Genomic DNA, 11,073 nt, shown 5'->3' with positions numbered 1-11,073 from the left:
GAATATACAGGCTCAGCCCTAGTGAGTGTATGCTTGTGTGCTTGTGTGCATGTGTGCGTGTTCATGCGTGCTTGCATGTGTGTGTGTGCGTTTGCGTGCATGTGTGTGTGTTCATGCGTGCATGCATGTGTGTGTGCGTTTGCGTGTGTGTGTTCATGCGTGCGTGTATGTGTGCGTGTGTGTTTGTGTGCGTGCATTTGCGTGCATGTGTCCATACCACGTTGCGTTCCGGATAAACTCCGGCCCGGAGGAAGGAGGCCTTCCAGCTGTCCACCTCCTCTGCAGATTCACTGGCCAGCTCCAGCTGACGGTAGTCCTTGTAGACGTTCCTATCGCACATACATAGGCACCATTATACCTCAACGTAAGGGACATGTCTTAGATCCATCCATATATCTATTGTACTATTGCATCAACACACGCTCCTCTATCAACCGTATTTACCTCGCGGCCATATTGGATAGTGTGGTGGGAAAAGCTTCTAGGAGCTTTGGAAACTATGACAACTCAATGGAAATGCATTCTCAATGCCTCCTGGTTGACGGTACGGATATGAAGAACTAAAAATAATAGGTTGAGTTTCCACGGTTTCCAAAGACTCATACAAGTTTCCCCAGCCAACGACCTAATATGGCCGCTAGGAGGATAAAGTCCATACGTATCTGGGCCAGACCTTTGCTCTGTGTTGAAGAGCGCAAAGATGTGTTTACTGGACATGAAGCTCTTCTCGATGTCTTTCAGCTTCAGGTTATCCACTGTCAACATGTACTTCTTCTCCTTCTCCTGCAGAGGGCCGGTTGAGCAAACAAGTGTAGTGACGTCACTAACCATGGGTCAAAGCCCAGAACCATGACACTGACCCTTTAATTCAAGGGTGTGTGTGTGTGTGTGTGCGTGTTTACCAACCTCATCGTCCTTGTACCAGGACAGAGTCTCAGCGGTGAGAACAAACCAGTAATCCTTGGCTCCGCCCTTCATGATGCCAATGTTGTTGATGGTCAACCATCCCTTACGGATCACCTACCAAAACACACACGCACCAAAGTACACAAACACACACACACACACACACACACACACACACACACACACACACAGATTTAGTTACAGTTTTAGTTACAGTTTTAGTTACAAACATGTGGACAAACGATCACCCGTTACCACATGACCATTATACAACATCATAATCACGGACACCACTGCCTTCAGGGATCACTGGTGATCCTTCACTGACCGCTGATACACACAGTTCATTGTTCTGGCCATCTTAAGACACTGTCTTACACAACTCCCAGAGCCAATCAAGGCTTCCTTTTGTCACCAGACACACTGATGACCTTCTGCCAATATTCTTCGTCTCCATCCTCTGATGCCCTCGGAGAACTACAGAGCGCTCAGCGGAACGGACCTCGCCCGTATATAGAGGTTTGCGTGACCTTTATTCACTTCTTCTGAAAACCTTATAATTCCTTGAGAAATTGGGGCCACGAACAGTTCTCAATACCGATACAAACGTTTATTTAGTCTCTGACGGAAATAGACGTTTGCCTTCTATGTCAAACAAAATCTCTGCCATGTTTTCGGATATACTGTTGTTTATATTGTTTGGTGTAAGGGGGGCTAGCTTAGCGTCCTAAGGTGTTGTGCCAGGACCTTGGACCCCTCTGGGCAATTTATTTCCAGAGTTTTGCATCAAATAGCACCCAGCAATGAGCCCAACTCTCCCTGTGAGCAGGTCACAATTCTCTGTGGCGGTTGGTTGTAAGATGTTGTTTCGTTCCACAGGTGTGGAAACAGAGTTGGAGGAGAAAGGGGGTATCAAATAACCCTCCTTCCACCTCCGTCTCCAACTCCTCCTTATCGACCACCTCCCTCCATCCCAGCTCAACACCTCTACGCTCTTCCTCCTCCTCCCCCACCCACTATGGACCCACCCTTTATAATAATAATAATAATAATAATAATAATAATAATAATAATAATAAATGTATACACTTTAAAAAAGATTAGCAAGCCCCTTCACCCCACACATAAAAAGACTAGTCTCACAGACCATATCACTTCAGACAGACAGAAAGAGCACGCACACATGCATGCATGCACGCCCACACAGACACACACACACACACGAGACAGACATACACACACAGACACACACCATGCATAACACCACACACACAGTCCACATAAAATTCTTACCATGATCTCATCCTGGATTGCCATGACAACGGAGGGAAAAGAAATGCAGATAGATATTAACATTACAGAAGAGGTTTAGCACCAGGGAATCACATTACACTATAATAGACACATAGATAAACATACAAGTCCCTTAGAGGTTTGCTTGTAGGGTTTAGCTTACGCCAGAAAAGGTAGGATTGTGGAGGAATAACCCAGTTTTACATGACCATATTGTATTCTACTCTAAATATTCTATTTTAACTATACCTAACAGTACAGTAGTCACATACGTCACGACTTACTCACAGCAACACACTACTGTAGGAGGTTGACAGCTCATCAGCATAAGAGCGATGAGATAGCTCTGTGTCGTATGGACAATGTGAAACAATGTATGATTGATCAAAGACTGTTCATGATCCTCATGAGTGAGCCTCAATGAAATACCCCTGCCATCTATAGACTTTTCCTCCAGAACAATTATTGATTCTAACAATTTTTCATTGCTATTATATAAACTACTATTGAATAATAATAACAATTATTAAAGTGAAGTAGAACAAAACATTATATATTATTGTCTTTCAATGCCCAGAATAGAGTTAGGGTTAGTATCAAGTAGTATCAAGCCTTTCTAGTATTCCAGATAGAAGAAGTAGTCTCTTTCATCCCCATCCTGAAAGTGAATGGATCATATTTGTTCAAAAGGGTAGAAATGACCAAACATGCTCCCCATCCTTGAGACAAAGCTGAAAACCGGTTATTTTGAATTAAAAACAGAGGCCCTATTTTGATGTAAGGATCTAAAAGCTAACATAACAGAAACTCAGCTTCATAGGCCTTCATCACTGAGGAGTAGTGCAACGTTTGTTAGATGGTCAGAGGTCAGAGGTCAGAGGTCAGAGGTGGGAGTGGGAATTCTGGATGTCTGAGCTAGGCCGAAGTCAGAAAAAATACAAACATGGATTCTTGTTGATAGTAACACTTAGCTTTACTATGTAATTCACTTTATAATACAGCTCAGCTTTAAATAACAAATGTAAATATTAGAGACAGCTTGGAGGAATAGGGAAATGAGCAGTTCATGAGACCACCTACTGTTCATCTACTCACATATAGATTATCATATTAGCACCATGCTATTCATAAATGAACATTATCATTAAATATTATATATATCCTAATTATGAATAATCATAGGTTGACTCACCTGATTACCTGCTGCCTTCTTTTTGTTCGCCTGGTTACTCTTCTGCTGAGCGCTGGGGGGAGAGAGAGAGAGAGAGAGAGAGAGAGAGAGAGAGAGAGAGAGAGAGAGAGAGATGATGATGAGACAATGACGTTGAAGCCAGAATCCTATATATTTATCAATGAATTACTTAACAGTAATAATTAATGTGTCTACCGTTGTGGTCGGTTTGTGTGCATTCATCTATTTATTTTAAAACAAAATCCCAACTACAATGAGATGAGACCAGAGGAGAGGAGAGAAGAAGGAGGGAGGAGATGTGCTAGGGACTTACTTAGCAAAGCCAATGAAGTCCTCATGGTTGGTGTTCATGTAGGACAACTCAATGTCTATCAGAAGCATGACCTGTGAGATAGGTAGACAGACAGACAGACAGACAGACAGACAGACAGACAGACAGACAGACAGACAGACAGACAGACAGACAGACAGACAGACAGACAGACAGACAGACAGACAGACAGGGTTATTTTATTTCTTCTTACTATATAACTTACACTTATATAGTGATACATAAGTTTTGGTGGGACTCTGACCTGGGTTTTAGTGGGACTCTGACCTGGGTTTTGGTGGGACTCTGACCTGGGTTTTGGTGGGACTCTGACCTGGGTTTTGGTGGGACTCTGACCTGGGTTTGGTGGGACTCTGACCTGGGTTTCTGTGCGACTCTGACCTGGTCTTTGGTGGTACTCTGACCTGGTCTTTGGTGCGACTCTCTCGGTCTCTGATGTGCTGTGTGACAATCCTCTCCATCTCCTCCCTCAGCATGGGGTACTGGGCCAGCTGCAGACACACACAAAGAAGAAGTGTTTCATCCTCTGGGGCCTTGGACCGCTCAAGCTGTATAATTACAGTGCCCTGAATCATTAGATCATGAAACAATCCTTCGATGCCGTTAACAGGGGGGAGCTTCTGTGTTCTACCTTCAGGGTGCACTGTCGCACTGTGTTAACCAGCTCGGATATGACCATGTCCACACACTTCTGACATGGCTCCTTGATCTGAGCTATCTGCCTCTTCACGATTGTCTCAAACGCCATGTCGGGAGTAAACAGACCCGTCCTGGAGAGGAGAGGAGAGGAGAGAGGAGAGGAGGTGAGAGGAGAGGAGAGGAGGAGAGGAGAGGGGAGGAGAGAGGAGAGGAGAGAGGAGAGGAGAGGAGAGAGGAAAGGAGGTGAGAGGAGAGGAGAGGAGGGGAGAGCAGACAGAGGAGAGGAGAGGAGAGGAGAGGAGAGAGGAGGTGAGAGGAGAGGAGAGGAGGAGAGAGCAGAGGAGAGGAGAGGAGAGGAGAGAGGAGAGGAGGTGAGAGGAGAGGAGAGAGGAGGGGAGAGCATAGGAGAGGAGAGGAGAGGAGGGGAGAAGAGGGGAGGAGGGGAGGTGAGAGGAGAGGAGAGGAGGGGAAAGCAGAGGAGAGGAGAGGAGGAGAGGAGAGGAGGGGAGAAAAGTTGTAGGGAATATTAGTAAATAGTTTCATAACATAGTAGTAATAGTAATAGTAACATAAAAAAGGAAACACAGAAAGATGAAGGAGAAAATAACCTGATTCCATGGATGTTCTTGATGGCGTAGCTGATCTCCTTCCGAAGAGTCTTCTCATCGCACTCCAACTACACAAAAACACATAGATCATGTCTCAGGACATGGTGCATATGTGTGTGTGTGTGTGTGTGTGTGTGTGTGTGTGTGTGTGTGTGTGTGTGTGTGTGTGTGTGTGTGTGTACGTGTGTGCGCGTGTACCTTAACCAGGTCGAAGGGGAAGCGCTCGTGGAAGACGCGGTTGATCTTGGCGCCCCCAGACAGCTCGTAGGTGTCGATCTGGTCTCCTGATCCCTCGATGCGCTTCTCAAAGTCCACAGCAAACTGCTGCACCATCCTGACACATGGAACGCCGGTTGGTTGTTAGGAATGAATAGTTGTTTCAAAACATTTTAGTGCAAATGTTTTAAAATAATGTAATACAGAGCACTTGCACGCATATGTGCATTTGCTTATATCTGTGTTTGTGTTTGTGTGTGTGTGTGTGTGTTTGTGTGTGTGTGTGTGTGTGTGTGTGCGCGCCTGTGTGTGTTCACGTGTATGTGTTTATGTGTGTGTGTCCGTAGGCTTGCATGTTTTTTTGTGTTTGTATGCCTGTGCACACGCGTGTGTTTGTGCATGTCTGTGTCTGCATATCTGTGTATGTGCTGTTTTGAGTGTGTGTGTGTGTGTCTGTGCACATTTGTCCGTGTGTGTTTATAAGTGTGTGTTCAGGTGTGTGTGGGTGTGTGTGTGTTTGTCTGTTTGTGTGGCCGTGTGTGCGTGCATCCATGTGTGTTTGTGTTTGTATCCGTGCGCGCGAGCGAGCGTGTGTGTGTGTGTGTGTGTGTGTGTGTGTGTGTGCGTGTGTGTCTGGGGGGGTACTCACTGTAGCAGAGCTTTGGTCTTGCGGCTGGGGTCGTCGGGCCTGAAGTTCTTGTACTCCTCCACCTCCTTCTCGATGGACAGCAGCTGGCTCTGCAGCTTGCAGCGCAGGGCCGGCAGCGTGTCCCGGATGTGGTTGGTCAGTTGCTAGGGAGGAGGAACCAGGATGCATGCTGTTGCTATGGGAGACTGTGGATCGGTAACCACCGTTGCCAGGGTATCATCATCAGCATGAGAGAATAAAATAATACATAGGTGTGATTGTGTGTGTATTTGTGTGTGAGTGTGTGTGTGTGTGTTAATGTGTGCAGTGTGTGTGTGTTAATGTGTGCCATGTGTGTACCGTGTGTTTGTGTGTGTGTGCCATGTGTGTGTGTGTGTACCATGTGGGTATGTGTGTGTGTGTGTGTGTGTGTGGGGGGGAGGGGGTGACACATGTGTGTGGTATGTGTGTTTGTGTTTGTATGTGTGTGAGACTTGAGACCTGTGGGCCTGCGTGTGTGCATGCGTGTGTGTCAGTGGTCTGCGTGCATTTGTGTTTCTGTATGTGCCTGCGTGTGTGCATGCCTGTGTGTGTGTGTGTGTGTGTGTGTGTGTGTGTGTGTGTGTGTGTGTATGTGTGTGTACATGCTTGTGTAGGTTTGTGTGTGTGTACCTGGTTGAGGACCTTCTGCAGGTATGCAGTACCCATGCGCTCCGCTAGGTGACGGTATGAGGGGTGGGACAGGAAGAACTTCCTCTCGGCGGCCAGGGCGGCGTTGATGTCTTTCTTGCCGTCGATGTCCTTCTGACTGCGGTTCACCACGCCGATGTATCCTGTAGAGGGCGGGGCCAGAGGCACACTGGAGCTACGCAAAGCCCATCCGCAACGCATGGCTGTTTTCTAATAGACAATTATGCTTCACACGCGGGCTGGGAACTCAATCACAGTATGCAACATTAGCTCAATTTCCATGGTAAAAACACAGGAAAGTTGGTTTCTCCAATGGTCCAATGGGCCAACTTCCAATGGTCCACCAAAATGCTGTTGATGGTGCAGACGGTGATTTCTTTCACGCGTATGCAGCAGTCTCCATAACCCTCTTAGAAAGTAGCCTAGTGTTATGGTTCCCCGTTCAGCTTCTGGAGCCATACAGAACCATGCAGTCTCATGGCGGCAACACTCACCCTCAACTCATCTGCGTTCATCTATGTATTGGTTGACAACAAGACTCTTGACCTCAGGTACACTCACAAACCACTCCTTGGTACGAATGCTCAAAACAAACAGCAGGCAGCTCTTCAGACCCACTGAACATGAAGAGGGATAGTGCTGCTTGAGATTGAAGCATTGAATAAAAGATCAGCCAGTTGGACTGCTTTAATAGAACAATATCCATCTCATTTAACAAGTGATCATAAAAACTTACAATCCCTGATAAATAAGACTTATTCTCATGGACAGTAAGTATACCGAACACAGAATGACTCAACATGTCTCTTTCTGTCTTATTGTCTGTCTTCCCCCCTGTCTGTCTGTCTTACCACGCCTTAAAGGTAACAGCTTGTTCTCCAGGATGTCCCTGGCATCCGTCCCCTCGTCCATGAGGTCCAGCTTGGTGATCACTCCGATGGTCCTTTGTCCTTCATGCACGCACACATAAAAACAACACACACACACAATTAGCCTCACTCTTCTTTTCAATAGAAGAAGAGGGCTATAGCAGCTATATTAATACAGCCCCATTCGATACAAAGGGCTTCACACCCAAACAGGTAGATGATTACCCAGGCACAATAACAGAAAGAAGGATGCGTGATTCAAACATCAATGTAAATAAAACATGGATTCAGATAAGATCAGACAAAATAAGATGATGCTTGATTATTCCCGGATGGGAAATGTGTGTGTCCCTGCAGCAGAGAGCACAGGGCAGTACTAGAACATACAAACAATGAGGTGAGATTGTCAGATGAACCAACAGAGAACACACACATCTACGATGCCTGCGTGGACTTCTCTCACCTTGCGGGTCCACCTCCTTGGCGATCTTCAGAGCGTCAGAGTTGGCCAGGTCAGAGTTGGCCGGGGACACGGCCAGGAGGAGACAGTTGTCCTTGGTTACGAACTGCATCAGCATCTCCCGGATCTGCTGCTCTATGTCGGCTGGCTGGTCTCCCACCGGGACCTTGGTCATCCCCGGGAGGTCCACCAGGGTGAGGTTCAGCACTGGAGGAGGAGAGCAGACCAACATGTTGATGTCTCTAGTATGTGTGTGTGTGTGTGTGTGTGTGTGTGTGTGTGTGTGTGTGTGTGTGTGTGGGTGTGTGGGTGTGTGTGACAGTGAGAGAAAGAGTGACAGTGATAAAGAGAGAGAGAGAGAGAGAGAGAGAGAGAGAGAGTGAGTATGTGTGCGTGTATGTGTGTGTGTGTGTGTGTGTATGAGAGTGACACTGACAGTGATAGTGATGGTGAGGGAGAGAGTGTGTGTATATTTGTGTATGTGTGTGTGTGTGTGTGTGTGTGTGTGTGTTTGTGGAGGTGAGACTGAGAGAATGTGTATGGGTGTGTTTGTGTGTGTGTATATGTGTGTATTTGTGTGTGTGTGTGTGTGTGTTTATATGTGTGTATTTGTGTGTGTGTGTATGTGTGTGTTTTACCATTAGGTGAGTACACCCTCAGGTTGATGGGTACTGGGCTAATTCCTTTGTTTTGTCCCGTGATGCGGTCCGTCTCCGCCTCAATCTCCTGCCGCACCTCATCGAAGTCCACAAACTTCTTCCCCTTGCAGTGCAGAAACTCAGCGTATTCTGCCACACAAAGAAACCATCAGAACCACCGAGGCTGCGATACAACCCGAACCCAAGCACCACCTGTACAGACGACTCTGACTTTATGACTCTAACACGCGCTACTGCATGCACAACCTCTGATTGGCTGATGTGGTTATTCAGTCACCAATTGATTAAGCATGAAGCAACACACTGCTTACTGAGAGTGAATCAAAGGTGTTAACAGGGGAGCCAGAGTTATTTAAAAACTTGCTCATGACAAAAATAAAAAGTTGCTCATGCTGAGGTTTGATCAATCTAGCACCGAGCACCACCAGTAATGCGATAAAAGAAAGATGTGGAATTAGTACCGATTCAGACAGCTGAGCTGATTCAGCATCACTTAAAGTGATGTCCAGTGTTAAGGATCTGACCCATCCCCATCTTCAGACTTGGATAGTTACGTTACATTATATGTAAATGTATGATGACACACGTCAAAGAATCCCTTAAACACTTCCTGCTAAGATACATATGTAACCTCGGTTTGAAGACTGTTAGGCAGCCATAATCTTCTTGTCAAGCAATTGTTAATTGTTACAGCAGATCCAATGGAGATATAGGAAATCATCTGGAGATTCAGCAGGAAGTACCAGGCAAATCAAGATATTAGATCATTGGAATGCAGTAATTTTTTTGAAGGCGTCCACCACAGCCACCCGGCGCTCTGATTGGCTCACCTGTAGGACAGTTGATGAGCTGCAGCACCAGGGGGCGGCGAGTGACGATCCCAGACCCACGGGGCAGGAAGTCCCTGTGAGGGGAGGGGATGAGAGGAGAGAGGAGAGGGGAGAGGGCATAGGATGTGAGGAGAGAGAGGTGGAGAGGAGAGGAGAGCAGAATGGTGAGGAGATAGGATGAGAGGAGAGAGGAGGCGAGATAAGATGAGTGGGGGGGGGGGGGGGGGAAGAGGAGAGTATGGTAGAGAGAGGGGAGAGAGGGAGAGAAGAGGAGGAGAGAGGAGAAGAGCGGAGAGAAGAGAGGAGAGAACAATGACTGATTATTTATTTTGTCTTTTGACGGTTTGACATTTGATTTTATTGTTGGATGTAATTAATACAACCAGGGCTGATTTGAATTGACCAGGAATTGTAAAATAGTGTAGGCCTACATTCAACAGACTCCTAAATACACTCATAATACCACAACAGGAGCAACGAAGTGCATCACAGATAAAGCAAATTAAGTCGAAATTCAACTCCAGTCCCGTGGAGAGTAATAGAGTCATGCTGATAGCTTACGAGCATCGATTCACTGTGTGGGAGGGTAAGTGGGGGTGGGGAGCTCTGCTCGAGAGCCACTGATTGACTGTGTGTATTTTTCTGCGAGTGTGTGTGTGTGTGTGTGTGTGTGTGTGTGTGTGTGTGTGTGTGTGTGTGTGTGTGTGTGTGTGTGTGTGTGTGTGTGTGTGTGCCCCTCTCTCTCTCGTTTATCTCTCTGTATCACAGAAAGCGTGACAAGGAGGGAGAGGAACTGCTGGCGTCTCCTGCCTTGTGGCGGCTATAAAAAAAAACGCATCACGAGATGCAGTTTGTCAAGAAACGCTTGTGATGATGTGGATGTCGACAAGATATGCTGATAATGATCATCTAAATGTGAATATACTGTCTGCAGAAGGCAGAAGGCGTTTGGCCTCCTCTCCCTAATCGTGCCTTTACACAAGCGGCACTCGTCCCACACACAGCAGCAGCACCACGACTGCTGCTGCGCCGAGTTGAATTGACCACCAGGATGCAACAATTCTCCTAATGAATCGAATTCCGCTAGAGTCAGCGATGCTGGTGGGTTTCCTTGAACCTCCATATCGGTGGACTTTAGATCTTTTTGTATACATGTCCTTATTTGATTGCGATTTGTCCGTTTATAAACCAGATTAAAAGCAGCTGCAGGCAGAAGCAGGTACAGCACTAAACGTCAGATACCCACCAAGCACCAGGGGGACGGGGGGACGGACATACATAGACCTCTCTCACCTCCCGACGAAATTCTCCAGCACGGAGCTCTTCCCTGCGCTCTGGCCGCCCACCACGGCGATCTGCGGCAGGTCCATGTCCGAGTTCTGCCCGATGGACGAGAAGGCATCCTGCATTCGGTTAACGAGCGGGATCAGATCCTCCATCCCCCGGTTCCCCATCGCGGCGATCGGACGTCTGATCAGAATCTACCAGTCAATTCCAATACACAAACCCCCCCCCCACGAAAAAAGATATAGGCCTATAGGTAGGCTACTAGGTATATAGAGAGATGGAGATGGATGCAAGAGGGATAGAGGCGCAGCTCGTCTTCTCTGCAGGAAAAGCTGCCCACGGGGCTCGGATGTCGGGCGCCACGACCGCCTTCTGCCACCTCCAGGATAAACGCTCGGTTTGATAAAAATGCTACGGCCGCTCCTCTGGGATGACCTTCACTTAGATGAGGCCTCCGTTGCGTTG

The 11,073-nt window shown here is 47.0% G+C and overlaps 1 protein-coding gene across 2 annotated transcripts in view; it reads right to left on the bottom strand.

The window, feature by feature from the left end:
* Positions 1 to 10,775, bottom strand: part of LOC307085535 (dynamin-1-like) — a gene marked incomplete at both ends in the record, with an annotated part of 17,827 nt that extends 7,052 nt beyond the window's left edge. The window contains 17 exons of one of the 2 annotated variants that reach the window (XM_079750352.1): positions 218 to 329; positions 674 to 783; positions 907 to 1,020; positions 2,200 to 2,211; positions 3,392 to 3,443; positions 3,705 to 3,775; positions 4,127 to 4,213; positions 4,354 to 4,492; positions 4,970 to 5,037; positions 5,168 to 5,303; positions 5,835 to 5,977; positions 6,486 to 6,646; positions 7,355 to 7,453; positions 7,836 to 8,039; positions 8,471 to 8,620; positions 9,322 to 9,395; positions 10,615 to 10,775. In XM_079750352.1, coding sequence (XP_079606478.1) covers positions 218 to 329; positions 674 to 783; positions 907 to 1,020; positions 2,200 to 2,211; positions 3,392 to 3,443; positions 3,705 to 3,775; positions 4,127 to 4,213; positions 4,354 to 4,492; positions 4,970 to 5,037; positions 5,168 to 5,303; positions 5,835 to 5,977; positions 6,486 to 6,646; positions 7,355 to 7,453; positions 7,836 to 8,039; positions 8,471 to 8,620; positions 9,322 to 9,395; positions 10,615 to 10,775 — 1,893 coding nt within the window. The remainder of the gene's footprint in view (positions 1 to 217; positions 330 to 673; positions 784 to 906; positions 1,021 to 2,199; positions 2,212 to 3,391; positions 3,444 to 3,704; positions 3,776 to 4,126; positions 4,214 to 4,353; positions 4,493 to 4,969; positions 5,038 to 5,167; positions 5,304 to 5,834; positions 5,978 to 6,485; positions 6,647 to 7,354; positions 7,454 to 7,835; positions 8,040 to 8,470; positions 8,621 to 9,321; positions 9,396 to 10,614) is intronic. The other variant, XM_079750353.1, reaches the window with a different exon arrangement.
* Between the last annotated feature and the right edge of the window lie 298 nt (positions 10,776 to 11,073).

Source organism: Pollachius pollachius (genome assembly GCF_949987615.1).
Source record: "Pollachius pollachius genome assembly, chromosome: 1".
Lineage (NCBI taxonomy): Eukaryota > Metazoa > Chordata > Actinopteri > Gadiformes > Gadidae > Pollachius > Pollachius pollachius.
This window is presented reverse-complemented; position numbering and strand designations above follow the sequence as displayed.